Source organism: Rhinoraja longicauda, chromosome 6, assembly GCF_053455715.1.
Source record: "Rhinoraja longicauda isolate Sanriku21f chromosome 6, sRhiLon1.1, whole genome shotgun sequence".
Lineage (NCBI taxonomy): Eukaryota > Metazoa > Chordata > Chondrichthyes > Rajiformes > Arhynchobatidae > Rhinoraja > Rhinoraja longicauda.
Window position 1 is genome coordinate 9974394 of NC_135958.1, and position 27438 is coordinate 10001831.

Sequence of the window (27438 nt, forward strand, 5' to 3'; positions counted from 1 at the left end):
TCATTGACTTCAGTGGAGTGTAAAACCAGTCGAGGTGCCCGAATATCGATGTTGGGCCGATGAGAAATGCATTCGCATGGCGGTTAGCTCATTGGATCAAAGGAAACACATGGATATGCAAAGAATGGAGGGATATAGATCATGTGGAGACAGATGAGATGAGTTGAACTTGGCATCATGTTCAGTACGGACATTGTGTGTCGAAGGACCCGATTCCTGTGCTGTACTTTTTAGATTTAGATTTAGAGATACAGCGCGGAAACAGGCCCTTCGGCCCACCGAGTCCGTGCCGCCCAGCGATCCCCGCACATTAACACTATCCTACTCACTCTAGGGACAATTTTTACATTTACCCAGTCAATTAACCTACATACCTGTACGTCTTTGGAGTGTGGGAGGAAACCGAAGATCTCGGAGAAAACCCACGCAGGTCACGGGGAGAATGTACAAACTCCGTACAGACGGCGCCCGTAGTCAGGATCGAACCTGAGTCTCCGGCGCTGCATTCGCTGTAAGGCAGCAACTCTACCGCTGCGCCACCGTGCCGCCATGTTGTACGTATACATTGTACCTGAGCCCATCATTTTCTTCAATGGTGGATTGGTTTAAAATAATCCATCTTCAGAGCATTCCCGAAAAGTGGGTTGAATGTAGTGAACAATAGTTAGATTTAGACACAGAGTGCTGGAGTAACATAGCGGGACAGGCAGCATCTCTGGAGAACATGGACAGGTGATGTTTCAGGTCTGGACCCTTCATCATTAATGACTTAGATGAAGGGATTAAAAGTACCATTAGCAAATTTGCAGATGATACTAAGCTGGGGGGTAGTGTGAATTGTGAGGAAGATGCAATAAGGCTGCAGGGTGACTTGGACAGGTTGTGTGAGTGGGCGGATACATGGCAGATGCAGTTTAATGCAATCTTTTAATACAAAGTGTGAGGTTATTCACTTTGGAAGTAAGAATAGAAAGGCAGATTATTATCTGAATGGTGTCAAGTTAGGAAGAGGGGATGTTCAACGAGATCTGGGTGTCCTAGTGCATCAGTCACTGAAAGGAAGCATGCAGGTACAGCAGGCAGTGAAGAAAGCCAATGGAATGTTGGCCTTCGTAACAAGAGGAGTTGAGTATAGGAGCAAAGAGGTCCTTCTACAGTTGTACCGGGCCCTGGTGAGACCGCACCTGGAATACTGTGTGCAGTTTTGGTCTCCAAATTTGAGGAAGGATATTCTTGCTATTGAGGGTGTGCAGCATAGGTTCACTAGGTTGATTCCCGGAATGGCGGGACTGTCGTATGTTGAAAGGCTGGAGCAATTAGGCTTGTATACACTGGAATTTAGAAGGATGAGGGGGGATCTTATTGAAACATATAAGATAATTAGGTGATTGGACACATTAGAGGCAGGAAACATGTTCCCAATGTTGGGGGAGTCCAGAACAAGGGGCCACAGTTTAAGAATAAGGGGTAGGCCATTTAGAACGGAGATGAGGAAGAACTTTTTCAGTCAGAGAGTGGTGAAGGTGTGGAATTCTCTGCCTCAGAAGGCAGTGGAGGCCAGTTCGTTGGATGCTTTCAAGAGAGAGCTGGATAGAGCTCTTAAGGATAGCGGAGTGAGGGGGTATGGGGAGAAGGCAGGAACGGGGTACTGATTGAGAGTGATCAGCCATGATCGCATTGAATGGCGGTGCTGGCTCGAAGGGCTGAATGGCCTCCTCCTGCACCTATTGTCTATTGTCTATTGAAGAAGGATCCCAATCCGAAATGTCACCTATCCATATTTTCCAGAGATGCTTCCTTACCCGCTGAGTTACTCCAGCATTTTGTGTCTTTTTTTGTAAAGCAGCATCTACAGTTACGTTGTATCCCCAATAGTTAGATTTAGGTCAAGTTGTAAGGTTGAGTTGAAGATGTGCAATCCAGTTTCCCTCCAGAATTTAGTTAATGTGGAGTTTTCACTTCTCTTTTATGAAAACACATTAGTTGAAAACAGAATTAGTCGCTGATTTGATTCCTTCCAAAGGCCCTGTTGTACAAATACAGTCAGGATAGAAAACGTTCAACCTGAATTTTTTCTGTTTAGTGTGGCACAGCGGTAGAGTTGCTGCTTTACAGCACCAGAGACCCGGGTTCGATCCTGACTACGGGTGCTGTTTGTGCAGAGTTTGTACGTTGTCCCTGTGACCACGTGGATTTTCTCCGGATGCTCAAACATAACATCCCAATGACGTACAGGTTTCTGGGTTTACTGGCTTCGGTAAAAATTGTAAATTGTCCCTAGTGTGTAGGACAGTGCTAGTGATCGCTGGTCGGCGTGCATTCGGGTGGGCTGAAGGACCTGTGTCTCCAAAGTCTAAAGCTAGTGCACTGACATTCATCATGATAAGTTAATGGTTTTAAAGCATAACAGTAATGATTTCTGTGTAAATATCAGAGGGACTCAGCCGGTCGCTTGTTCAGGAGTGTGAAATCTGATGTTTGCTAATGATGGCCTGGGACCTTTCAAGGGATTTGCTTCTGATGATAACATTCAGATCTCTCAGGCTGGAATGCAAGAGCAACGTCAATACAAATGGTTTGGATTCTGCATTCCCCCCGGCATTTCTCCAGTCAGATAAGAATGTTGACCTCTGGTGTGTGACTAATTGAAGGAATGCATTTATTAAATAGCCCCATTTTTAATAAACCTGCCTGCTCGCCTTGCAACAGTAAGGTGTGAAATTCTTTGACATCACTAACGCCTCCTTTGGAAACTACTGAGTTGATTTCCCATAATAAACACGCACTGCACAATACCTGTCGTATTGTACCAGAGTAATTTACCACCTTTTATCCCACCATCGATCGCCCGTTCACACTAGTTCCATGTTATCCCACTTTCTCATCCATCCCCTAACCACCGAGGGCCAATTTACCGAGGGCCAATTAACCTGCAAACCAGAGATAGACACAAAAAACTGGAGTAACTCAGCGGGTTAGGCAGCATCTCTGGAGAAAAGGAAGAGGCGATGTTTCAGGTCGAGACCCTTCTTCAGACCCTATTCCTTCATCCAGAGATGCTGCCTGTCCTGCTGAGTTACTCCAGCATTTTGTGTCCATCTTCTGAAATGTTGGAGGCATGTGACGAAAAGAAAATAATGCAATTGTCATCACTGTCTATTTTAGTCTCATCTGGCATCCAGCATCAAGCCGCGAGCTGCATTTCCATTTGAGACCACGTAGTCTCCATCAGTTGCGAATAGTTGCACACATGAGCCAACTGATTCTTTGTAGTTCATCTTAAGGCTGCACTTGTGGGCGGTGGGACATTTTTAATAATAGATTATTTTACACATGGAGGACTTTGCGGTATTAATAAATGGAAGTCGTCGCGATTTGTCACTTTTTTTGCAGATGACATGTTTGTCAACAGGTCCCTCAGAGAAAAAAAAAATATGCTAATCGCACAGGAACATTTCAGTGACATCAAATGGCAACGGAAAATTTGGATTACATAAACCAGGCTCGGTTATTTAAGAATCTGTGCGGGGCGACAGTGACAGCAGAGTGCAGCTGAAGGGGAATGACAATGTTGAAGCTGATTTATTGTTCTTCTATGGCAATATAACTGAGCTGGGGATTAGGCGAGAGAAACAGACCTGTTAGGCGGTGGTTTTGTTTTGGAGATTATCGAAGGCAATGTCACAAGGCGTGCTTTGAAAAGCTCTTTTGTTTCTGATTTATTTCCAACAAAATGAGTGCACGTGTCTCCCTGACGACTTGCTTGGCCAGAATGTATGAAGGAGGTAATGCAGACGCTCAGAATAAAAGTGAGCCCGTCGTACAGGCAAAGAAACCCTCTGGTCCTCATCAAGGCACAGTGGCCAATAATCTGAGTGCAATGGACGGCAAACTGAATCTTCTGAACGAGAAGATTGACCAAATAGTGAACTTCCAAGGGCAAGTTCTCAAGAAACTGGACCACATGTCCGAGGGGATGTGTGACTTGGAGAAGAATATTGTGCTGCGGACACCGCTAAAAGGCAGCCGTGAAGTGGCGGGAGAGAGGAAAGGTGTCACTGACCCCTTGCGACATGCCGACTGCCTTGGGCACTCGGAGATGAAGCCTCTGTTCACGGAGCTGCTCAGGCTGGTCGTGTCCGTGCACGAAGGCACGGCGAAGCAAAAGGAGAAGTTGGACGGCATCGAGAGAACGGTGTCAGCCGTCAGTAAAGCTGTCCACTTCGTGGGCGAAACCTTCAAAAATTCCCACGTCGTTCAGTTTATTCTTAAAGGGACGGTGCCGTGGAGAAAGGGAAGTCTAATAGAATATTCAGAGGTCAGTCAATTTATTAAAAAGCTATTGTTAAAAACAAATCATAATGTTTAATAAAAAATTATATGGTTAGAATGAAAATACTTTTTTTTTTAACACTTAGCACTTATGATCGAATAATTCGCTATTCGTATAATATACAATAGACAATAGACAATAGGTGCAGGAGGAGGCCATTCGGCTCTTCGAGCCAGCACCGCCATTCAATGTGATCATGGCTGATCATTCTCAATCAGTACCCCGTTCCTGCCTTCTCCCCATACCCCCTGACTCCGCTATCCTTAAGAGATCTATCCAGCTCTTTCTTGAATGCATTCAGAGAATTGGCCTCCACTGCCTTCTGAGACAGAGAATTCCACAGATTCACAACTCTCTGACTGAAAAAGTTCAAATTTCATAAGTGATAGGAACAGAATTAGGCCATTCGGCCCATCAAATCTACTCTGCCATTCAATCATGGCTGATCTGTCTCTCCCTCCTTACCCCATTCTCCAGCCTTCTCCCCATAACCTCTGATAAGTTATAGGAGCCAAGGAAATGATTTTGACTTTGAGTAGAAAAAGGGACTGTTTTACACTTCTGGAACAAAATCAAAATCATCCTCACAGTTGCCTTGTTTTAGCATTTATTTGTTTAAACATAAATGGAAAAGTCACAGGTGCTGTCTTGTGTGAAAGTGTGTTACTCATATAGTATATATTACAGTAAAATAATAACAGAATTATCTCAATGATGATACAGTTCCTGTACCACTCCAATCCTGTTGTGCTCTAGTGTGTTACGAGTCATAAACCAGAGGGGAAATGTGTAAGAAGGAACTGCAGATGCTGGTTTACACTGAAGATAGACACGAAATGCTGGAGTAACTCAGCGGGTCAGGCAGTATCTCTGGAGAGAAGGAATGGGTGTCGTTTCCTTCTCTCCCGAGATGCTGCCTGTCCCGCTGAGTTACCCCAGCATTCTGTGTCTATCTTCAGTTTAAACCAGCATCTACAGTTCTTCCTACACACCTCTACCCCATTGCGGACATCGAACTTTGTCTATGGATTGTGTCTAATGAGAGCGGAAAACCAGAACTTAACTGTGGGTCCACAAAATTTAAAGAGTTAATGCAAAAGAGAGAGAGACTATTTTTAACACGCTGATGATTTTTAAAATATATAACTGTGCGCTTGGAAAGAGAGTTCTGCTTTAGATTACTTTGAGCGCGCATTTAAATTAAACCATAAGGTCCAAGAAAGTATTTAGTGATGATAGACACAAAAAGCTGGAGTAATTCAGCGGGACAGGCAGCATCTCTGGAGAAAATGAATAGGTGACGTTTCGGGTCGAGACCCTTCTTCAGACTGAGAGTCAGGGACTGAAGCTCAGATGAGAGGTTACATGGGCACGGAGAAAAAAAGAGGAAGAATAGGGCTAGTGGGTTCGTTCCTTTGGGAGCTAGTATGGTTTTGATGGGCCAAATGACCTCTGTCCATGCTCGGTTAAGTACAAGGTGTAAGATATAACTCCATACTTTGTTACTGTTAATGTTCAGTTCTTACCCCACCCAATTTGGAAACAGCTGTATTTTTTTTCTCTCATGTACATTGTATAAAGTTTCATTTTAGATCTTCATTTTAAATGTAACCTGAAACTAATAAGCCACAGAACTGGAGGTTGATATAAGAAATTGGCTGGGATTTTGTGGGAAATGCTGGCATTTCCAATGTTTCAATGGCACTTCATTGCACCGACATACGGTGAAATTCTTTATTTTTGCGTAGTTTAGTTCCATGCATGGTTGCTGCCATTTCTGAATGTTAATGTTATTAATTTTAAAATGCACAGATATGTCTGTGTATGCAATTGCATAATTCCGTATTACTGGCCAGCATTTTCAGAGATTTTGTTTAGTTTAGTTTAGTTTAGTTTAGAGATACGGCACAGAAACAGGCCCTTTGGGCCGGCGATCCCCACACATTAACACTGTCTACACACACTAGGGGCAATTTACATTTATTACCAAGCCAATTAACCTACAAACCTGTATGTCTTTGGAGTGTGGGGGGAAACTGAAGACCCTGGAGAAAACCCACCCGGTCACGGGGAGAAAGTACAAACTCCGTACAGACAGCACTCGTGGTCGGGATCGAACACGGGTCTTTGGCGCTGTAAGGCAGCAACTTTTCTGTTGTGCCACCGTGCTGCCCTAAAGATGACCACATGGAAACCAGCACAGGGGCATTTACATTAGGGCAGCAGTCTGAAAATCACACAGCGGGGTTGACCTGGGCAAGAAACCACCTCCTTGTTCATTTGAATTGAGAACAGAGCCTGTGAGAGTAGGAGATAGAAATGAGTGAAATTACCATTTTTACATTGATTATAATTATTGATAGCTTGGCCAATTTCAGAAAGAATCTTGAGTAGGAAGGAACTGCAGGTGCTGGTTTACACCGAAGATAGACCCGAAATGCTGGCGTAACTCAGCGGGACAGGCAGCATCTCTGGAGTGAAGGAATGGGTGATGTTTTGGGTCGAGACCGAACGGGTCAGGGAATGTCTAGTTACCTGAAGTATCACATTGGTCCTAAATACTTTAGTGATTCCAGTTTTGTTTATTTTTCATTTAAATGTTAATTACTGGTCACTTTAATAGTTTTTGAATGTCTTTGAACATCAGAGACATTCAGAAGAAGTCACGTTCTTACAATTTTCACAATTAGCAAGCCAGAGAGCATGTCTCAGTTGGGCTGTGAAAGTGATTTGATTTCCTTGAGGCTGGAGCTTAACCCACCCGCCCTGCCCTTACGGGGTGGCACGGTGGCGCAGCGGTAGAGTTGCTGCCTCACAGCACCAGAGACCCGGGTTCGATCCTGACTCCGGGTGCTGTCTGGACGGAGTTTGTACGTTCTTCCTGTGACCGTGTGGCTTTTCTCCGGGAGCTCCAGCTTCTTCCCACATTACATTACAAAGACGTCCAGGTTTGTAGGTTAATTGGCTTTGGTAAACTTGTAAAGTGTCCCTAGTGTGTGGGAAGGTGCTTGTGTACGGGGTGATCGCTGGTCGGCGCGGGCTCAGTGGGCCGAAGGGTCTGTTTCCACGCTGTATCTCTAAAGTCTGAAGTAGAGTCTAAAGTCTAAATGATGGAGTGAGGACTTGGCTCTCTTTAAGAGAGTACATCTATGGGTATGAGTTTGAGTTTAGTTTAGTTTATTGGCACCTGTACCGAGGCACAGTGAAAAGCTTTTGTTGCATGCCGACTAGTCAACAGAAAGACGAAGGTATTTATTCACAAAATGCTGGAGTAACTCAGCAGGTCAGGCAGCATCTCAGGAGAGAAGGAATGGGTGACTTTTCGGGTCGAGACCCTTCTTCAGACTGATGTCAGGGGGGCGGGACAAAGGAAGGATATAGGTGGAGACAGGAAGATAGAGGGAGATCTGGGCGTAGAGTAGGAGGGCAGGAGAAATCACAGAGGGGGAGCAGCGAGAGAGCATGTTGCTAAACTCTCGTCGAAGAGAGGAGGAGAACTTCTTCAAAGTAGACATACCTTGAGGAGAAATCGCAGTGGAGCAGCAAGTAGTATAAGACAATACATGATTATCGAGGCATCCACAGTGTACAGGATAAAGAGAATAACGTGAATAATGTTTAGTGCAAGATAAAGTCCAGTAAAGTCCGATCAAGCATAGTCCAAGGGTCTCCACTGACTCAACCATCCTTACACCTGAAGCAACACTAGACTGCAAACCATGATATGTTGTACATATTTACAATTTAGATCAGGAAGGAATCAGGAATGGTGCAGAAGAGGTTTACCTTTGATCTCATAGTGCTGAAAACGGAGAACAATGCAATTATGATGAACAATGAAAAGAATGGAAAGGAATAGAATGTTTAAAACTGATATAATTTTTGTTGGTTAACAAACCGATGTTAAACACGCTGACTATCAAATGCAATGCAAGTCTGAATTTTTGGTTAAATGGTTTTATTTCAAACTTTATCTTTTATTAAAGTTAACTTTTTTAGTGTCTTAAATCTGTCATTTTCTATATTTTGCTACCATGAACAATTGATTTCGTCAGACAGATAGGAAAACATGACAGTTTATAAGTATACATGTTGCGATGTAGTACCATCAGAAATAACGTGTTAGATTAAAAACTTGCATTCCCTTCATGGTCTTGTATATTTCTCGTAGCGTCTCTTGACATTTCCAATACTGACTGAAATATCATGTACTTCTCCATTCATTTCTCATGCCATACACAGTCGACACAAGGGATAAGCCTAGTTACCATCCGCTGCATTGTGTTTGATGGTGGAATATTCATCTTGAGGCTGTGATCACGACAGACTACTTCTGGTGGCAGGAGTTAATTAACATTTCCTCCTTGCTGTAGTAATTCTGATACGTTGCCTCTCATTCGACATTCTTTGTCTTTACTGATTGATGCTGAACATTGTTTGGACAAACTTAATATCTTCAAAGACCAAGAGATCACTTTGATTGATTGACTGGTTGAAAGATACAGCATGGAAACAGGCCCTTCGGCCCATCGAGTCCATGCCGACCATCGATCACTCGTTCACAATAGTTCTATGTTATCCCACTTTCACATCCACTCCCTGCACACTAGGAGGCAATTTACAGAGAGCCGATCATCCCATAAACCGGAAGTCTTTGGGATGTGGGAGAAAACCAGAGCACCTGGAGGAAACCCACGAGGTCACTCCACAGACAGCCCCCTAGGTCTGGATCAAACCTGTTTCTCTGGCGCTGTTTATTTGTTGAATGTGATGGAATTTACACTAGTCCTCATTGGATTTAGACGATTACAGGTCCATTGTTAAACTTTGGTATTGTCAGTGGGAAGAGGATGGATTTCATCGAACTGCCTTGCCTTTGAATATGACTGAAGCATACTATATAACTGTCAGATGTAATCGATCCAAATGAATAACGTGGGATCCATGGGATGATAACAGTACCAGGTGACCCTTACTCAGATACAAAGACACAAGGGACTGCAGATGCTGGTGTACTCAGAGGGCTAGGCAGCATCTCTGGAGATAGACACAAACAGCCTGAGTAACTCAGTGGGACAGGCAGCATCTCTGGAGATAGACACAAACAGCCTGAGTAACTCAGTGGGACAGGCAGCATCTGTTGAGAGAAGGAATGGGTGACGTTTTGGGTCGACCATTCTTCAGACATTAACTCAGTGTTTTTTTCTCTGCGCAAAAAGGTTCTGGTATGTAACTTCATAATCATAATAATAATAATAATAATCATAATCATACTTTATTAGTCAAGTATGTTTTGCAACCTTCACATGAAGATTTTGGCTACTGTACATCAATCTACTTTTTAACTTCTTAGAGATGCCAATATTCCACATTGTCACAAAAAAAGCAGTGCCTTAATTGAACGTGTTAGCTGCCTGAGCTTTCAACCCAGCGATATGAATATTGATTTCTTTAGTTTCAAGTTACCCTTGCATCCCCTCTCTCTCCGTCCCTCCCCCACCCTAGTTGTCTTGCTAGTTTCACTGTCCTTTTTCCTTCATTTGCATCTCCTCTTCAGCCAACCATTGTGGGACCATTGTGGGTTCCTTGGCCATTGGTGCCATTTGCTCTGTGTTAGCTGGGAGATCTTCCTGGGGACTGGAGATAACGGTAGCCAGCATATGTACAGCAGGATCTGCTAATAAAGGACTTATATATATATACCAGAGTGCCTCTGAATGAACACACTCACAAACATGGTGTCAGAAGTGGGGTGGTGTCATGGTGTCAGACATGGATCTACACTTTGTTCTGTATCTTTTCATACCTCTAGGTTCCCTTTCCCCTGACCCTCAGTCTGAAGAAGAGTCTCGACCCGAAACGTCACCTCTTCCTTTTCTCCAGAGGTGCTGCCTGGGCCGCTGAGTTACTCCAACTTTTTCTGTCTATCTTTGGTGTAAACCATCATCTGCAGTTCCTTCCTACATATATAGCACAAAATGGCGGCGCTGCCCTAGCAGCTGCGGCTCACCTGCGGTCCATTTGTCTTTGTGTTTTTGTTGTTTTTTTTGTCTTAATTGTAGTTGTGATGTGGTGTTTTTGTGTTTGTGTACTATGTGTGTATGTGGGGGGGAGGGGGGGAACTGTAACATTGTAAATATGTGTCCCTTCCGAACGGAGACCCGACCTTTGTTTTCTGGGTGGTGTCTCCGTTCCTGCTGCGGCCTACCATCGGCCCAACTCCTGGAGCTGGCGGCCTCCAGGGCTCTGGTTCGCAGAGCCCGCGGATCGGACTTACCATCACCGGAGCCGGCCGTCTTCGGAGGCTGCGGGAGCGGCTGCGACTCGCCTTAGGCTCGGGCCGCGTGGATGCCGACATCGGGAGCTCCGGCAGCGGCAGCGGGTTCGCCCGCCCCGGATCGCGGGGCTTGGGTCGCGGACATTTCACCGTCCGGCGCGGCCTAAGATATGCCGCGGGATATTTCTCTGCTGGGCGGGGGCTTCAATGTCGGGAGCCACGACCGCCCCGACGTGCAGCAACAGTGGCAGCAGCAGCGTGTTCGCCCGCCCCGGATCGGACTTATCATCGGCGGAGCCGGCCGTCTTCGGAGGCTGCGGGAGCGGCTGCGGGAGCGGCTGCGACTCGCCTTGGGCTTGGCCCGCTGTGGACCGTCCGGTGCGGCCTGCAACCACAACAACCTGACTGCGGGCGAGGACAGCAGGAGAAGGGAAAGACATTGTGGCCTTCCATCACAGTGAGGAGAGAGAGGACTGGAGGAGACTCACTGTGATGGATGTTTCTTTGATGGATGTTTCTTTTTTTTGTGTGTTTTTGGGGTTGGGTAATTTGAATGCCTATTTAATGCTTTTATTGTTGGACTGTGTTTTTGGGGGTTTTGGGGTTGTGTAATTTGAATGCCTATTTAATGCTTTTATTGTTGGACTGTGTTTTGGGGGTTTTTTGGGGTTGTGTAATTTTAATGCTTATTTAATGCTTGTTGGACTGTGGGTGACTGAATTTCGTCCAATATTGGATGACAAATAAAGCTATCTTGAATCTTGAATCTTGAATATATATATAGATGAGGGTGAAAGAGGTCAGTAATGATGGAAGTAATAAGACAAGAAGTTAGAGTGTAGACAACATAAATGGGAGAAGCAGAACCTTAGCTAAAAAAGGCCAAGATTAATTGTGGACAGTCAAAATAAGAAATAAAAGAAACAAATTCTAGAAAAGCTTTTTTTTTAACAAATTGTTGAACCGTACGTTGACTTTGTACGGCTGTGAGTTTCTGCATCTTGGAAATTTGGCCGTGCAACACCTGTCCTCAGCTGTTAAATAACCTTGAGAATGGCAGAGCATGTTTGTTGTGCGCCATAAATGTGCTGTGGGCCAGATTGATAAAGGTCATAAAATTGGCCCACGTCAGAGATGCCAAGAATAGACACTTGGTCATGAGCAGACCTGGCTTTCTTCTATGCAGAGTATGCAATGGGTTCTTACCATGTGTGCCGGCCACAATTAGCAAGGCAATTTCCTTAAACGTACTCCTGTCATTGTGGAGCTGAGGAGAGAAGTGTCCCACTCAATCCCACATTCAAAGGATGTGGATCTCCTCCAGATCACTTGCACACCCCATTCCCGATCACAACCGTCGCCCTCTCCAATTAACGCTGCTCCCCGATTATTACGATGAACGAAGGAGATTAAAAAAAGTGGTGGACATTGCCCGGTCCATCACAGGTACTGACCTCCCGACCTTCAAAGGGATAACCATGAGGCACTGCCTCAGAAAGGAAGCCAGCATCATCAAAGACCCACACCAATTTTTCTCGGTCTTTTACAGCTAAGGTTCTGCTTCTCCCATTTATGTTGCCCACTTGGTATCTCCATCATTATTGGCCGCTTTCATCCTAATCTGGCCACGTTCACATCTCACTCCTACCACTGGGAAGGACGGTACAAGAGTTTGAAAACCATGATCTCCAGGTTCAAAAGCAGTTTCTTCACAACCACCATCAGGTTATTGAACACCTCACAACGCTAACCTTAACTATGAACTTCTATGGACTGTCTTCGGTTGCACTGAGAACGCTGTTTATATGTACTAGTATTAGAAACATCGAAAATAGGTGCAGGAGTAGGCCATTCGGCCCTTCGAGCCAGCACCGCCATTCAATATGATCATGGCTGATCATCCAGAATCAGTACCCCGTTCCTGCTTTCTCCCCATATCCCTTGATTCCGTTGGCCCTAAGACCTATATCTAACTTTCTCTTGAATACATCAAGTTATTAATTTATTGAATTTTTGATTATTATATATTACCCCTGTGTATGGCACTTACAAGCCTGTTGTGCTGCTGCAAATAAAATGTAATTGTTCTACTGTCAGTACATATAACAATTAAACACTCTTGACTATTAAATGGGATGGTCAGTAAGATGACCCGCTCTCACCAATCCTCCGCACTCACATTTCGTTGTTTACTCCCAGGACCAAACCAGGGCCACAGAGTGGATGGAGGTTTCCTTGTGTCATTCAGTGCTTGCTGTTCCGTTACTTAGTAAATCATTTTCTTAACAGGCAAAGAATAAAGTTGAAGATAAAGATGCCAAAGTGAAGTGTGGATTTAACAGCAGAGGAGTCCAAGTGCAGATAAGCAGAGAAGTGTCTGAAGGTACGGGAAAAAAACACCGGCTCATTGAGAAATGGCGAGGTGCTGTGAGATTGCATGTGTTTGGCTTCATAGCTGCACAGTTACAGTCTGGTGTTGGTTTAGAGATGCAGCATGGAAACAGGTCTTTCAGACCACCAAGTCCACTCTGGCCATCGAACACCCGTTCACATTAGTTCTATCGGTTCACACTAGTCCCGCTCGGTCTGAAGAAGGCTTCCAACCCGAAATGTCACCCATCCTTTTCCTCCAGAGAGGCTGCCTGGTCCGCTGAGTTACTCCAGCACTTTGTGTCTATCTTCAATATTAACCAACATTTGCAGTTCCTTCCTACGCATTAGTTCTATGTTATCCCACTTTCTCATCCACCCCCTACACGCGAGGGGGCAATTTACAGAGGGGTAATTAACCCATAAACCCGCACGTCTTTGGAATGTGGAAGGAAACCGGGGCACCCGGAGGAAACCCACGCAGTCACAGGGAGAACGTGCAAACTCTACAAAGACCACATCTCTGGTCAGGTTCAAACCGGGGTCTCTGGCACCTTGAGGCAGAGGCTCTGCCAGCTGTGCTACCCTCTCTGCAGTGGAGAGAACACAACAACGCAAAGCATACTGAGCTAAAATATTCCAAGCCACATTTTGCTTCTGATTCCCAGCTTTAACATTACACAAACAAAAAGCTCCAGAAAAGTAATATTGATAATATTGGTGAGTCAGTATGATACATTTCCACCACATGTATGCTTAAAAATGCATTAAAATCCTTATTCAAGGAACTGTAGATGCTGGCTAATAAAAAAAGACACAAACGTTTGGAGTAACTCAGCGGGTCAGGCAGCATCTCTGGAGAACATGGATAGGTGACGTTTCACAGAGTGCTGGAGTAACTCAGCGGATTGGCGCGGACCTGGTGGGCCGAAGTTCCTGTTTCCACATTGTATCTCTAAACTAAAACTAAGTTCCTTCTTACGCATGATAGTATTATTTATTCATGAAATGTAGGATTTTTGAATGGTTTTGTTGAACATTGCTTTTTCAGACAGCAATGAAGGCACAGAGCTTTGTGGAAAGAACGAGAAACGTAGCGATGAACACGTGAGCGAGGACAGCCACTTTGTACCTGAATCACCAGCAAGGTTGCAGTGTAAAGAGGCCAACTCCTCAGAGAGAGCAGCCAAGCACAAAGAGTCATCGGGATGTTCGGCCTCTCCACAAACTCCTGCTGTGGCGAAGGGGTTTGGGGCATCCGGTGAGAAAGAGACATGCTTAGCAACAAGGAGAGGAAAGGAGGTTCCCGGGGAAAATGAGGGATGTCCGCAGGATCAGAAAACACCGGGACAGCACCGGGAAGAAGTGTGCAAAGAGAATGACGAACATCAAGGGCAGAGAATAGAACAAAGTCAGGGGAAGGAGACCCATAAGATGAAGTCTGCTGGCACAACAGAAGCTGCAGGGATCAGTCTGGCTACCAGTCCTTCAAAGTTTGATGGAAGCTCTACATTACTTCCAGAGAGGTAACAATTAAACAATGAAAGTAATGCGTCAAGCCTTGAGCCCTTACGTCAAGCGCTAAGTCCTTAGGTTTCAATTCATTGTAATTTAATTTTTAAAAATCAGATGTTGTTTTTCATTATTGTTTCACTACTAAACCCTAATTAAAATTTAAACTATTAAAGTATTAAAGTGAGAAAAAAAATCATTAAACTGACAAAAAGTGCTGGAGTAACTCAACGGGTCAGGCAGCATCTCTGCAGAACATGGATAGTTGACGTTTCACAGAGTGCTGGAGTAACTCAGCGGATCAGGCAGCATCTCTGGAGAACATGGATAGGTGACGTTTTGGGCCTGGCAGGGCCTGAAGAAGGGTCCTGACCCCCAAACGTCACCTATCCTTGTTCTCCAGAGATGCTGCCTGACCCGCTGAGTTACTCAAGCAACTTTTGACTTTTTAGTAAATCAGCATAAGTGATAGGAACAGAATTAGGCCATTTGGCCCATCGTCTACTCCGCCATTCAATCATGGCTGATTTATCTTTCCCTCTTAACCCCATTCTCCTGCCTTCTCCTCATAACACCCGTACTAATCAAGAATCTATTTATCTCTGCCTTAAAAATATCCACTGACGGCCTCCACAGCCTTCTGTGGCAAAGAATTCCACAGATTTACCACCCACTGACTAAAGAAATTCCTCCTCATCTCCTTCCTAAAGGAACGTCCGTTTATTCTGAGGTTATGGCCTCTTGTCCAAGACTCTCTCACTAGTGGAAACATCCTCTCCATATCCACTCTTTCCAGGCCTTTCACTATTCTGTAGTTATTTTGTGCTGTGACTATTTTACAGGACTTCAATGAAGAGAAGGACTTCCAAGCTCACTGCAGGGAACAATCCGGACATTAAAGCCAGCAAAATCCTTGTGCCTGCACCTTTCAAAGGGCTGAAGGAACCCCTCAAAAAGCTCAAAGAACCCAAGGAAACCACAAAAGCTAATTTATTGCAAAAAACAGCAAAGGGGACAAAGCCCATCGCGGTGTCTGACGTAAGAGTCGGCAAACTGTCTGAACAGCAGGAAAAAGCATCACAAGACATCAATAGCCAAGAGAACGAGGAAAATATCCAGAGGTGTCAAAGTAAAACGGAAAACCGCGGTGATCCGGAGATAGGTATTGAATCACAGGCTTCAAAAGAGGCCCAGACAACCAGCAAAGAAGCTGACCAAGTAAATGAACAAGAAAAGGGGGACTCTACAGAGACCACAGCCGAGGCAGAGAAAACAAAGGGGGATGTGGAAATGCCAGAAGATTACAAGATCATTATTGGTTAATTGATTTTTCACACTCTAGATATTACTTCCAGCGTACCTAGGGTTGCCAACTTTCTCACTCCCAAATAAGGGACAAAAAGTGATGTCACCGCCCCGTGCCCACGTGCTCCCGCTCCACCAATGGCGGCTGCCCGGGCCGGGTGGCAGGTTGCTACGCAACCTCCGTTAGGTGGCGCCCGGGCCTCTGATCCTACACTGTCCGGGTCTACAGTGCCCGGGCCTACAGTGTCCGGGCATACAGTGTCTGGGCACACAGTGTCCGGGCCCACATCGCCCCCCGGGCCTAATACGGGACGAGGGCGGTCCCGTATGGGACAAACCAATTTAGCCCTATATACGGAATGTCCCGGCTAATACGGGACAGTTGGCAACCCTAAGCGTACCTCACTTTCAGTCATATTTCTGAAACCATTTGCAATGCCGGTTGTAAAGATTTCCTTTTCCTTTTCAGATGATAGTCCATCGCCTCCCGCACCCTTCAGTCATCGCATTGTGACCACCAAACAAGTCCATGTAGACTCCTCATACACTGTTCATCACGATGAGGTATTAGGAGGGTAGGTTTGCCTCAAGATCTTCAGTCATCTTGGACAATTGCTGATGAACAAAAGGATGGGGGGCTCTGGAATAAGGCGCTGGTCAGGCCGCATTTGGAATAGTGTGAACAATTTTGGGCACCATATCTGAGGAAGGATGTGCTGGCTCTGGAGAGGGTCCAAAAGAATGATCCCAGGAATGAGTAGGTTAACATATGATGAGCGTTTGTCAGCACTGGGCCGGTACTCGCTGGAGTTTAGCAAAATGAGGGGGGACCTCATTGAAACCTACAGAATAGTGAAAGGCTTGGATAGAGTGGATGTGGAGAGGATGTTTCCACTAGTGGGAGAGTCTAGAACTGGAGGTCATAGCCTCAGAATCAAAGGACGCTCTTTTAGGAAGGAGATGAGGAGCAATTTCTTTCGTCAGAGGGTGTTGAATCTGTGGAATTCTTTGGAGGCAAGGTCAGTGGATATTTTTAAGGCAGAGATAGATGAATTCTTGATTAGAATGGGTGTCAGGGGTTATGGGGAGAAGGCAGGAGAATAGGAGGGTTAGGAGGGAGAAATAGATCAGACATGCTTGAATGGCGGAGTAGACTTGATGGGCCGAATGGCCTAATTCTGCTCCTATGTCTTATGATCTTATAAATCTACACATGCTGTAATTTTGAGCACAACACAAAGTGCTGGAGGATCTCGGTGGGTCAGGCAGCATCCATTGAGGGAATTGACAGGCAATGTTTCAGGTCGGGACCCTTCTTCCTGATCCAAAACGTCGCCTGTCCATTCCTTCCACTGGCATGCTGCCTGACCCGTTGACTTCCTCCGGCACTTAGTGTTTTGCTCAAGATTACAGCATCTGCAGTTTATCGTGTCTCAATTTCTACCAAACGTATCATACATGCAGTGTATCAAGTAGTCTAAAAATTCTACTTTTCCGTAAGTTCTAACCGTGTAAATATGTTTATGAGTTGAGAGTCCAGAGTGTTAAATTGTCATATGTACCGACAAAGGAACAATGGAATTCTTAAAAAAAAAAACACAACGTGCTGGAGTAATTAAGTGGATCAGGCAACATCTTGCGAGATTATCAATCGGTGAGGTTTCGGATCAGGACTTCTTCAGACTGATTGTAGGGAATGGTGGGGGGGGGGGGGGGGGGAGAAAGCTGGAAGAGAGGAGAGGCAGGACAAAGCCTGGTAGGAAATAGTTTGACACAAAGCGGGTTTTGATAGGCAGATGTTGGACAAAGCCAGAGATGAAAAAACAGAAGGTCGACACAAAATGCTGGAGTAACTCAGCGGGACAGGCGGCATCTCTGGAGAGAGCGAATGGGTGACGTTTCGGGTTGTGACCCTTCTTTGGACTGATGAAAAGACAGAAGGTACGAGACAAAAGGATTGAAGAAGTTGCGAATTGTGAAGCTAGACGAAGGAATGTAGTGGAAGGGGAGATATAGGTCTGAGTCCAGGTGGGGCGCAGGAGAGGTGGGGAAATGAGAATCTTAACAAAGCTTCTGTTGTAACCTGGTCTACCAATTTCTTATAAAACGTAATTGTTATTTCTTTGTAATCCAGGGGTCGGTTTGGCCAGGTTCATAAGTGCGCAGAAACAGCAACAGGCCTCGAACTTGCTGCCAAAATAATAAAGGTGAAAGGATCAAAGGACAGGGTAAGTTCCTGGCTTTGGCTTTGGTAAAAATTGTAAATAGTTCCTTGTGTGTAGGATGGTGCTAGTGTGCGGGGATCGCTGTTTGGCACTGACTCGGAGTGCCGAAGGACTGTTTCCACGCTGTATCTCTGAAGTCTAAAGAGTGTAAACCCAGTCAGCATTGCATCTGCCCATATGTTGCTAAGACCCACTCTTATCTGTCAGCACATAATCCACATCCCTCCATTCCCTGCATATCCATGTGCCTATCTAAACGTCTCTTCAATGCCACTATCCGCTGCTTTTTCGTTCGTCTGCAATGTGGTGTAGGGAGTCAATTGTGTACAAACATTTGTGTGTGTGTGCGCATGCGTGTGCACGCACTTGTGTGTGTGTACATTCTGAAAAATAGGTGGTGCGTGTGTGTGTGTGTGTGTGTGTGCATGTGCGTGTTTGTGCATGTATGTGTCCGCGTGCTTATGTACACATTCTGAAAAATAGGCACTACGTATGTGTGCATGCATGCATTATGTGTGTGCATGCATGTGCATGTGGTGTGTGTGTGCACATGCATGTATGTGCGCGTTTGGTTGCATGTGCAGTGTGTGTGTGTGTGTGTGTGTGCGTGTGCACATAGTGGTAAATATCATATCATCATATCATATCATATATATACAGCCGGAAACAGGCCTTTTCGGCCCACCAAGTCCGTGCCGCCCAGTGATCCCCGCACATTGACACTATCCTACACCCACTAGGGACAATTTTTACATTTACCCAGCCAATTAACCTACATACCTGTACGTCTTTGGAGTGTGGGAGGAAACCGAAGATCTCGGAGAAAACCCACGCAGGTCACGGGGAGAACGTACAAACTCCTTACAGTGCAGCACCCGTAGTCAGGATCGAACCTGACCACCATTGAAACAGTCTTTAGAAAAACATATCATTTCTAGAATAACTGTTTACTTAGTACCAAACATTCTGCTGTTAATCTGAATTCTCTTCTGATTTAGGAAGATGTAAGGAATGAAATAACTGTCATGAATCTGTTGAGTCATGTCAACCTGATCCAGCTTTACGATGCCTTTGAAGCCAAGAACAATGTCACTCTGATCATGGAATAGTAAGTGGCTGGATCACTGCTGTGAAAAAGGTGTTCAAATTCTGAACATTGCGTGTGCTTCAAAATTATTCATGCTAATCTTAGATTAAATTACTTATTGCCATCTGAAATTGTTTGCAATTCAAATAGACCATGAATAGATAAAGAAAATTATTGATTTGAGGAACAATTTTGCTTGTAATGATAGCTGTTTATGAATCTATGTATTAGCTTAAGAGTATGAGATGGAACTCTGGGAATGTTCTAGGATAACTAAGATAATTCCCCCGTCCCCTTTCTACCTATATTCCTTCCTCTGGCTTCACATTTCACTCCTCTTCTCTCACATCTGACACCCTCTCGTCTCCTTTTCATCCCAGGCCTTTGTTCACCCATCTGCCAATCAACCCCCCTCAGCTGTGTCCACCTATCACTCGCCACACTTTGCCCTGCTTCTCCTCTCTTCCAGCTTTCTCCCCCCCACCCCCCACCCCCCCACTACAATCAGTCTACAAATGTGGAACTAAACTGGATGGGGTATCTTGGTTAGCATGGACACGTTGGGCTGAAGGGCCCGTTTCTGTGCTGAGTGGCTCCACGGCTTATTTTAATGACAAAATCACGCTGGGTGTTATGTGAGTGCTGTGTGCGATCCTCACCAACACCCTCTCAATGATAGTAGAGAGTTTATTTTAAAACATTTTAGTGATAAGAATACTTATGAATAAGACTCTACTTATGAATAAGTTCCCAGACTGCATACCACTCAAATCACTCAGTAAGTAGTCACAGCTGCACCAGAAGGTGGAGGATTTCCTCAAAACCCCATTGTGGGCTTAGCACAAGACGAATACTTCTAATGGCAGGGCAGTGCAGATAGAGTTTAGAGATACAGCCTGGAAACAGGCCCTTTGGCCCACCAAGGCCACGCTGACCAGCGATCACCCATACACTAGTTCTATCTGACATACTAGAATACAGAAGCCAATTAACCTACAAATGTGGGAGGAGACCGGAGCACCCGGAGAAAACCCACGTGGTCACAGGGAGAACGTACAAACTCCACACAGGCAGCACCCGAGCTCAGGATTGAACTCGGTCCCTGGCGCTGTGAAGCAGCAGCTCTACCGCTGTGCCACCGTGCTGCCCACAGATGTGTGAACGGCTAACTGCAATAAAGTATATGCAGTTGTTACATCTACCGCACCTTTAACAGATGCAGTTTAGTTTTATTATTATCACGTGTACCGAAGTACAGTGAAAAGCTTTTTTGTTGCGTGATATCTAGTCCTCTCGTCCATCTTTCTCCCCCCTTATCACAATCACTCTAAAGTATGATCCCAACTTGAAACATTGCCTGTCCATATTCTCCAGAAAAGCTGCCTGACCCACTGAGTTACTCCAGCATTTTGTACTAAATGGCATGGAAACAAGTCCTTAGTCTCAACTTACCCATGCCGACCCAGATACCCCATCTAAGCTAGTCCCATTTGCTCACATTTGTTCCATATCCCTCTAAACCTTTTGCATTTTGTCCATATACCTTTAAACTTTTCATATCCATGTATCTGTCCAAGTGACTTTTAAATGTTGTTATATTGTACCGGCCTCAACTACCTCCTCCAGCAGCTCGTTCTATATACCCACCGCTCTCCAAATGAAAAAGTTGTCCCTCAGGTTCCTATTAAATCTTTCCCCTCTCACTTTAAATCTATGTCCTCTGGTTCTTACTCTGGGTAAAAGACCCTATCAATTCGTCACATGATGTCATACACCTCTCTCTATAAGATCCTCTTTGCGCTCTTTGTTTAAAAATCACTTGTTTACTTTACTACATATTTGTTTAAAGAAGAGCAATCTAATTGGGGCAGCAAGGTGGTGCAACGGTAGAGTTCGATCCTGACTACGAGTGCTGTCCACAGGAAGTTTGTATGTTCTCCCCGTGACCGCGTGGGTTTTGTCCGTGTGCTTCGGTTTCCTCTCACACTCCAAAGACGTACATGCTTGTAGATTAATTGGATTGATATAAATGTAAATTGGCCCTAGTATATGTGTAGGATAGTGTTAGTGTGCGGGGATCGTTGGTCGATGCGGACTTGGCAGGGTCGAGGGGCCTGTTTCCGCGCTGTATCTCTAAACTAAACTAAACCAAATTGAAAGTGTTATTAATATAACTTACATCAGAACATTATGTTGATTGTAGTGTTGGAGGTGGAGAGCTATTTGATCGAATTATTGATGAAAACTATAATCTGACAGAATTGGACACAATCATCTATGTGAAGCAGATCTGTGAAGGTATCCAATATATACATCAACAGTATGTGCTTCATTTAGACCTAAAGGTACTTTTATACATTTCTCCATTTAGAAATATAACATTGAAAGTTTTTATTAAAAATCTAATTGCTTTTGTGGATTCTTGATTATTCTATTTGATTCTTGATTCTATTTTTAGTTTTCAGTTTTCCATCTTTGATTTGTAACTAGTTCATCGGTAATCAATGGTAATTTTAAAGTAGAAACAAGTATCTGCAGGTGATGGCTTACGAAAAATGACACAAAGTGCTGGAGTAACTCAGCAGGCTGCTGAGTCTTTTTTTGTGATTTTGCAACTTGTGTAAAATTCGTTCAACTTTTATACAGAACCTTCCTTCGATTATTAATTTTTAAATGATGTTTACTCACTGGGAGATGTAATAATGAGATTTAAAACAAAGTAGACACAAAGTGCTGGAGTAACTCAGCAGGTCATGCAGCATCTCTGGAGAAAAAGAATGGGTGATGTTTCGGGTGGGAACCCTTCTTCAGACTGCACTTAACGCAAAGTAGATGAGCTGTCAATGTTATTGGGATTATTCCTGTAATGCAAGTATTTATGCAGAGTGTTAACTTCTTTAACAGCAGCATTTCTTATACTAACTATGTATATACAAGATTCGTTACATGACAGGCTCGTAAATTTCTCATGATCAAATGTGGACCATGTGCTTCCTGAGGGAAGGTGGCCTATCATCTTGGCCACTCCAGGCCTCTCATAGCCTGCTGCAGAGTCACGGATCATTGGCAGTGTGTACAATATTTGCCCTCTTGGTGAATTGGGGGACTGGGAGTGCAGAGTGTAGGCAGGTCAACAAATAAAAAGGATAAAGTAACCTTCTGGTCAGCCCGCACCTGGTGCGCTGTCTGCAATTCTGCTTGCTCATCTCACGGAAGGATATCATCAAGTTGGAAAGGGTGCAGAAGAGATTCACCAGGACTTGCGGGCTTGAGTTATAGAGAGGGGTTGGGCTGCCTGGGACTTCCTTCTTTAGAGCCTAGGAGGTTGATGGATGACCTTATTGAGGTGTACAAGACCACGAGGAGCATGGGCATGGTGAGCAATCGCAGTCTTTTTCCCAGGCTAAAGAATTCTAAAACTAGAGAGCAGAGGCTCAAAGCGAGAAGGGAAAGATTTAAGAGAGATCGCAGGGGCAACTTTTTTACTCAGGGTGGTCTGTATCTGGAATGAACTGCCACAGGAAGCTATAGAAGTGGATATAATCATAAACTTTTAGAAGGCATTCGTTCAAATATATGGGCTGGAAGGGTTGTGAGAACTAACGGCCACGTGCAAGCGAAGACAATCCATCTTGGTCAGCATGGACAAATTGGGCCGAAGGGCCTGTTTCCGTGCCGTAAAATGACTCTTACACCAAATAAATTTAGTTTTAAATGTTAGTCAAGAACCTCTTGCAAAAACAATATATTTTGATTATTATAGATGTACTAGTCTTATGAACTATGTACATGATCGATGAATGCTGTGATTTTATGAAAAATGGCTTTCCTTTGTTTACAGCCAGAGAATATTTTGTGTGTAAACTCCATGGGAAATCAAATCAAGATTATCGACTTTGGTCTGGCCAGAAGGTAACGACACTTCAAATTCATTATAAAGTACTTGATCATGCATTTTGGTAGGAGGAATAAAGTCGGAGGCTATTTTCTAAATGGGAAGAAAATCCAGAAATTGGAGGTGCAAAGGGACTTGGGCGTGCTGGTGGTGCAGGATTCCCAAAACGTTAATCTGCAAGTCGAATCGGTGGTAAAGAAAGCAAACTCAACGCTAGCATTTATTTCAAGAGGGCTTGTATACAAAAACAGGGATGTAACGCTGAGGTTCCATGAGGCGCTGGTCAGGCCGCACTTGGAATATTGTGCACAATTTTGGGCAGCATATCTGAGGAGGGATATGCAGGCTCAGGAGAGGGTCCAGAGGAGGTTTACAAGAATGATCGCAGGAATGAGTAGGTTAACCTATGATGAGCGTTTGTCAGCACTGGGCCTGTACTCGCTGGGGTTTAGAAGAATGAGGGGGGATTTCATTGGAACATACAGAATAGTGAAAGGCTTGGATAGTGTGGATGTAGAGAGAATGTTCCCACCAGTGGGGGAGTCCAGGACGAGAGGTCATAGCCTCAGAATTAAAGGACGTTCTTTTAGGAAGGAGATGAGGAGAAACATCTTTAGTCAGAGTGAATTTGTGGAATTCGTTGCCACAGAAGGCAATGGAGGCCAAGTCAGTGGATATTTTTAAGGCAAGGATAGATTCTTGATTAGTACGGGTGTCAGAGGTTATGGGGAGAAGGCAGGAGAATGGGGTTAGGAGGGGGAGATAGGTCAGCCATGATTGAATGGCGGAGTAGACTTAATGGGCCGAATGGCCTACTTCTACTCTCACATGACCTTATGATCCAAGCATCTTACATTGAACAATTTCAATGAAGCCCAGTTAATTGGTGAATAAGTTATATTTTAGTATAATCTAAAATTGTACATTTTGCAAAAAGCTGTGAAGTGTCTGGTTCATTGTATACATATACTGCCAATGGTTTATTGTCATGTATGCACAGCACAGTGAAACTCTTTTGCACAATCCCCAAATGCACAGTCACCATATTTTGGCATTGTTTACAAAAAAAAATGTTCATAGTCCACATGTTGGGGATACTGGAGCATCCCCGATCCAGGTAAGCCCCAGGCTGCTGCAGAATAGGAATGACCAAGATAATCTGATGTTTAATGAATATTGAAGCTGGCATGTGTAGGAAGGAACTGCGGATTCTGGTTTACACCAAAGATAGACACAAAATGGTGGAGTAACTCAGAGGGCCAGGCAGCATCTCTAGAGAAAAGGAATAGGTGACGTATCAGGTCGAGACCCTTCTTCAGACTGAGAGTCAGGTGAGAGGGAAACTAAAGGTATGAAAAGGTACAGAACGAATCAGAGCCGGCACCGATGGCCAAAGAGTTCACAATGGTCCATTGTTGGCTGTGGAAGAGGTGATAAGGAAGAGATACAAACAGTGAAACTAGTAGGACAACTGGGGTGGTGGAGCGATGGAATGAGAGGGAATGCAAGGGTTACTTGAAATTAGAGAAATCAATATTCACTTGAAACTCTAATTTCAATCATGCAAGCAAATATCAACACGTTTCCTGGTCCATGGTGCCACCTGGTGGCGATAACTGGACATTGTGCCGTGAATGAAACTCCTGCAGTGCAGTGGAGACACAAGGAACTGCAGGTGCTGGAATCTTGAACAAAACACAAAGTGCTGGGTAAACTCAGTGGGTCAGGCAGCCTCTGTGAAGGGAATGGACAGGCGACGGTTTTGGTCAGGACCCTTCTTCAGACTGATGTGGTGGGACGGGAGAAAACTGGTGAAGAGAGGTGGGGGCAGGACAAATGATAGGTAGATACAGGTGAGGGTGTTTGGCAGATGGCTGGAGCAAGTGACAAAGGCTTGGGGTGAAAAGGAGATAACAGGGTGTTGAATAAGGAGTGGGGAGAAGTGGAATGTTTACCCATATCCCTCCCCACTGACTTTACATTTCACGCCTTCTCTCCTCTCCTCATCTGACATCCTTCTTACCTTTTTACCTCTAGCCTTTGACCCAACTCCCCTCACCTGCCGAGTTTCTCCAACAAATAAGGAAGGTACTTCCACTTTAAATTTAGAAGTATTATTCAGTCGAAAGGAATTGAAACCCTAAGCCAGGCCCTAACCCTGCACCATTCCCGACTGCAACACCAGCTGTGTTAGGAATTGTTATACTTGATATGGTGGAACACGTACACACAGAATGTTACTATTTCAATAGCAATGCCATCTAATTGTGGTGGCAGTGCATAGATGACTATCTACCTGAACCAGAAATTCTATTGATAAAAGATGGTGAACTTAGAAACATAGAAAAAATAGGTGCAGGAGTAGGCCATTTGGCCCTTCGAGCAAGCACTGCCGTTCAATATGATCATGGCTGATCATCCAAAATCAGTACCCCGTTCCTGCTTTTTTCCCATATCCATTCATTCCTTTAGCCCTAAGAGCTAAATCTAACTCTCTCTCTTGAAAACATCCAGTGAATTGGCCTCCACTGCCTTCTGTAGCAGGGAATTCCACGGATTCACAACTCTCTGGGTGAAGGAGTTTTTCCTCATCTCAGTCCTAAATGGCCGACCCCTTATTCTTAAACTCTGACCCCTGGTTCTGGACTCCCCCAACATCGGAAACATGTTTCCAGCATCTAGCCTGTTCAATCTAAGAGTTTTATATGTTTCTATAAGATCCCCTTTCATCCTTCTAAATTCCAGTGAATACAAGTCCAGTCAACCCATTCCTTCATCATATGCCAGTCCTGCCATTCCAGGAAATTAACCTGGTGAACCTACGCTGCACTCCCTCAAATTAGACCAAAATTGCACACAATACTCCAGGTGTGGTTTCACCAGGGCCCTGTATTGCTGCAGTAGAACTCCTTGCTCCTAAACTCAAATCTACTTGTTACATCCACAAAAAAATTCCAGAAGATTAATCAAGCATAATTACCCCTTCATAAATCCATGCTGACTTTGACCAATCCTGTCACTGCTTAAATGAAAGATAGACAGACACAAAGTGCTGGAGAAACTCAGCAGGTCAGGCAGCATCTTTGGAGAAAATAGATGGGTGATGTTTCAGTTCAGGGCCTTTCTCCCTTTTCATCTCTGGCCAAATTCGAGATTATGCTGACATGGCAACCATTTCAGACACGTGCTCAGTCTCCCAAGGCTGACCCGATCTCCCCCTTTTCCCCTCTCTGATCAGGCAAAAGGTACAGATGTGTGAAAATGCACACCTCCAGATTCAGGGAGTTTCTTCTCAGCTGTTATCAGGCAACTGAACCACTCTGTCAACAATTGTTGTCAACAATTAGAGAGCAGTCCTGAACTACTATCGACCTACCTCATTGGAGATTATCGGACTATCTTTAATCGGACCTCAGTGCACTTAATTATGCGCGAACGTTATTTCCTTTATTCTGGCATCACAAAATGCTGGAGTAACTCAGCAGGTCAGGCAGCATCTCAGGAGAGAAGGAATGGGTGACGTTTCGGATCGAGACCCTTCTTCAGACTTTTATTCTGTATCTGTACACTGTGGATAGCTTAATTGTAATCATGTATATTCTTTCCACTGACTGGATAGCGTGCAATAAAAAAGCTTGTCACTGTACTTTGGTGCACTTGACAACAAACTAAACCAAATCTGGTGGTTGCTTTCTTTTAGGTATAAGCCAAGAGAAAAACTACGAGTTAATTTTGGTACTCCAGAATTCCTTGCTCCCGAAGTGGTGAATTACGATTATGTTTCATTCTCCACAGACATGTGGAGTGTGGGAGTTATCACCTATATGTTGTGAGTATCAAATACCATGCAAGTTATCTTCTACCCCAGATATGCTACATGGAACATGTGCAGGAGTGGTTTTCTAGAACTTGGAACAGTACAGCACAGGAACAGGCCCTTCGGCCCACAATGTCTGTGCCGACCATGATACAAAGTTAAACTAATCTCCTCTGCCTGCAAGTGATCCATTTACCTCGATTCCCTGAACTGGGAGTTTGCTAACTGATGGTTATGTCCATTGTACGCATTAAAAACTCACTCAACAGCACAATGAAGCATCACAAAGTATACTTACATTGAAAATGAAATTCATATTTTTATAATTTAATTGATTTCTGGAGATTTAGTTTAGAGATACAGCACAGAAACAGGCCCACCGGGTCTGCGCTGACCAGCGATCCCCGCACGCTAACACTATCCTAAACACACTAGGGATATTTTTTTTACATTTACCAAGCCAATTAACCTACATACCTGTATGTCTTTGGAGATTATACTAGAGAATACTCACAGCAGCAGAAGGAGGATCATGAATGGCCATTGAAGGAATTCCATGCTAGACTGGTCATGTGCATTCTCAAGAATTTCTTCTAAACAATATTGACAATTTCCCG

General features: G+C 44.4%; 1 protein-coding gene across 1 annotated transcript in view; it reads left to right on the forward strand.

Annotated features, from left to right (window-relative positions):
• Positions 1–3733: 3733 nt before the first annotated feature.
• The window catches only part of mylk3 (myosin light chain kinase 3), a 31178-nt gene continuing 7473 nt past the window's right edge, over positions 3734–27438 (forward strand). The window contains 11 exon segments of the mRNA XM_078401643.1: positions 3734–4318; positions 12900–12999; positions 13002–13034; positions 14032–14506; positions 15335–15810; positions 16267–16372; positions 17932–18025; positions 19021–19130; positions 21313–21454; positions 22951–23021; positions 26705–26833. Of these exon segments, the coding sequence (XP_078257769.1) occupies positions 3734–4318; positions 12900–12999; positions 13002–13034; positions 14032–14506; positions 15335–15810; positions 16267–16372; positions 17932–18025; positions 19021–19130; positions 21313–21454; positions 22951–23021; positions 26705–26833 (2321 nt within the window).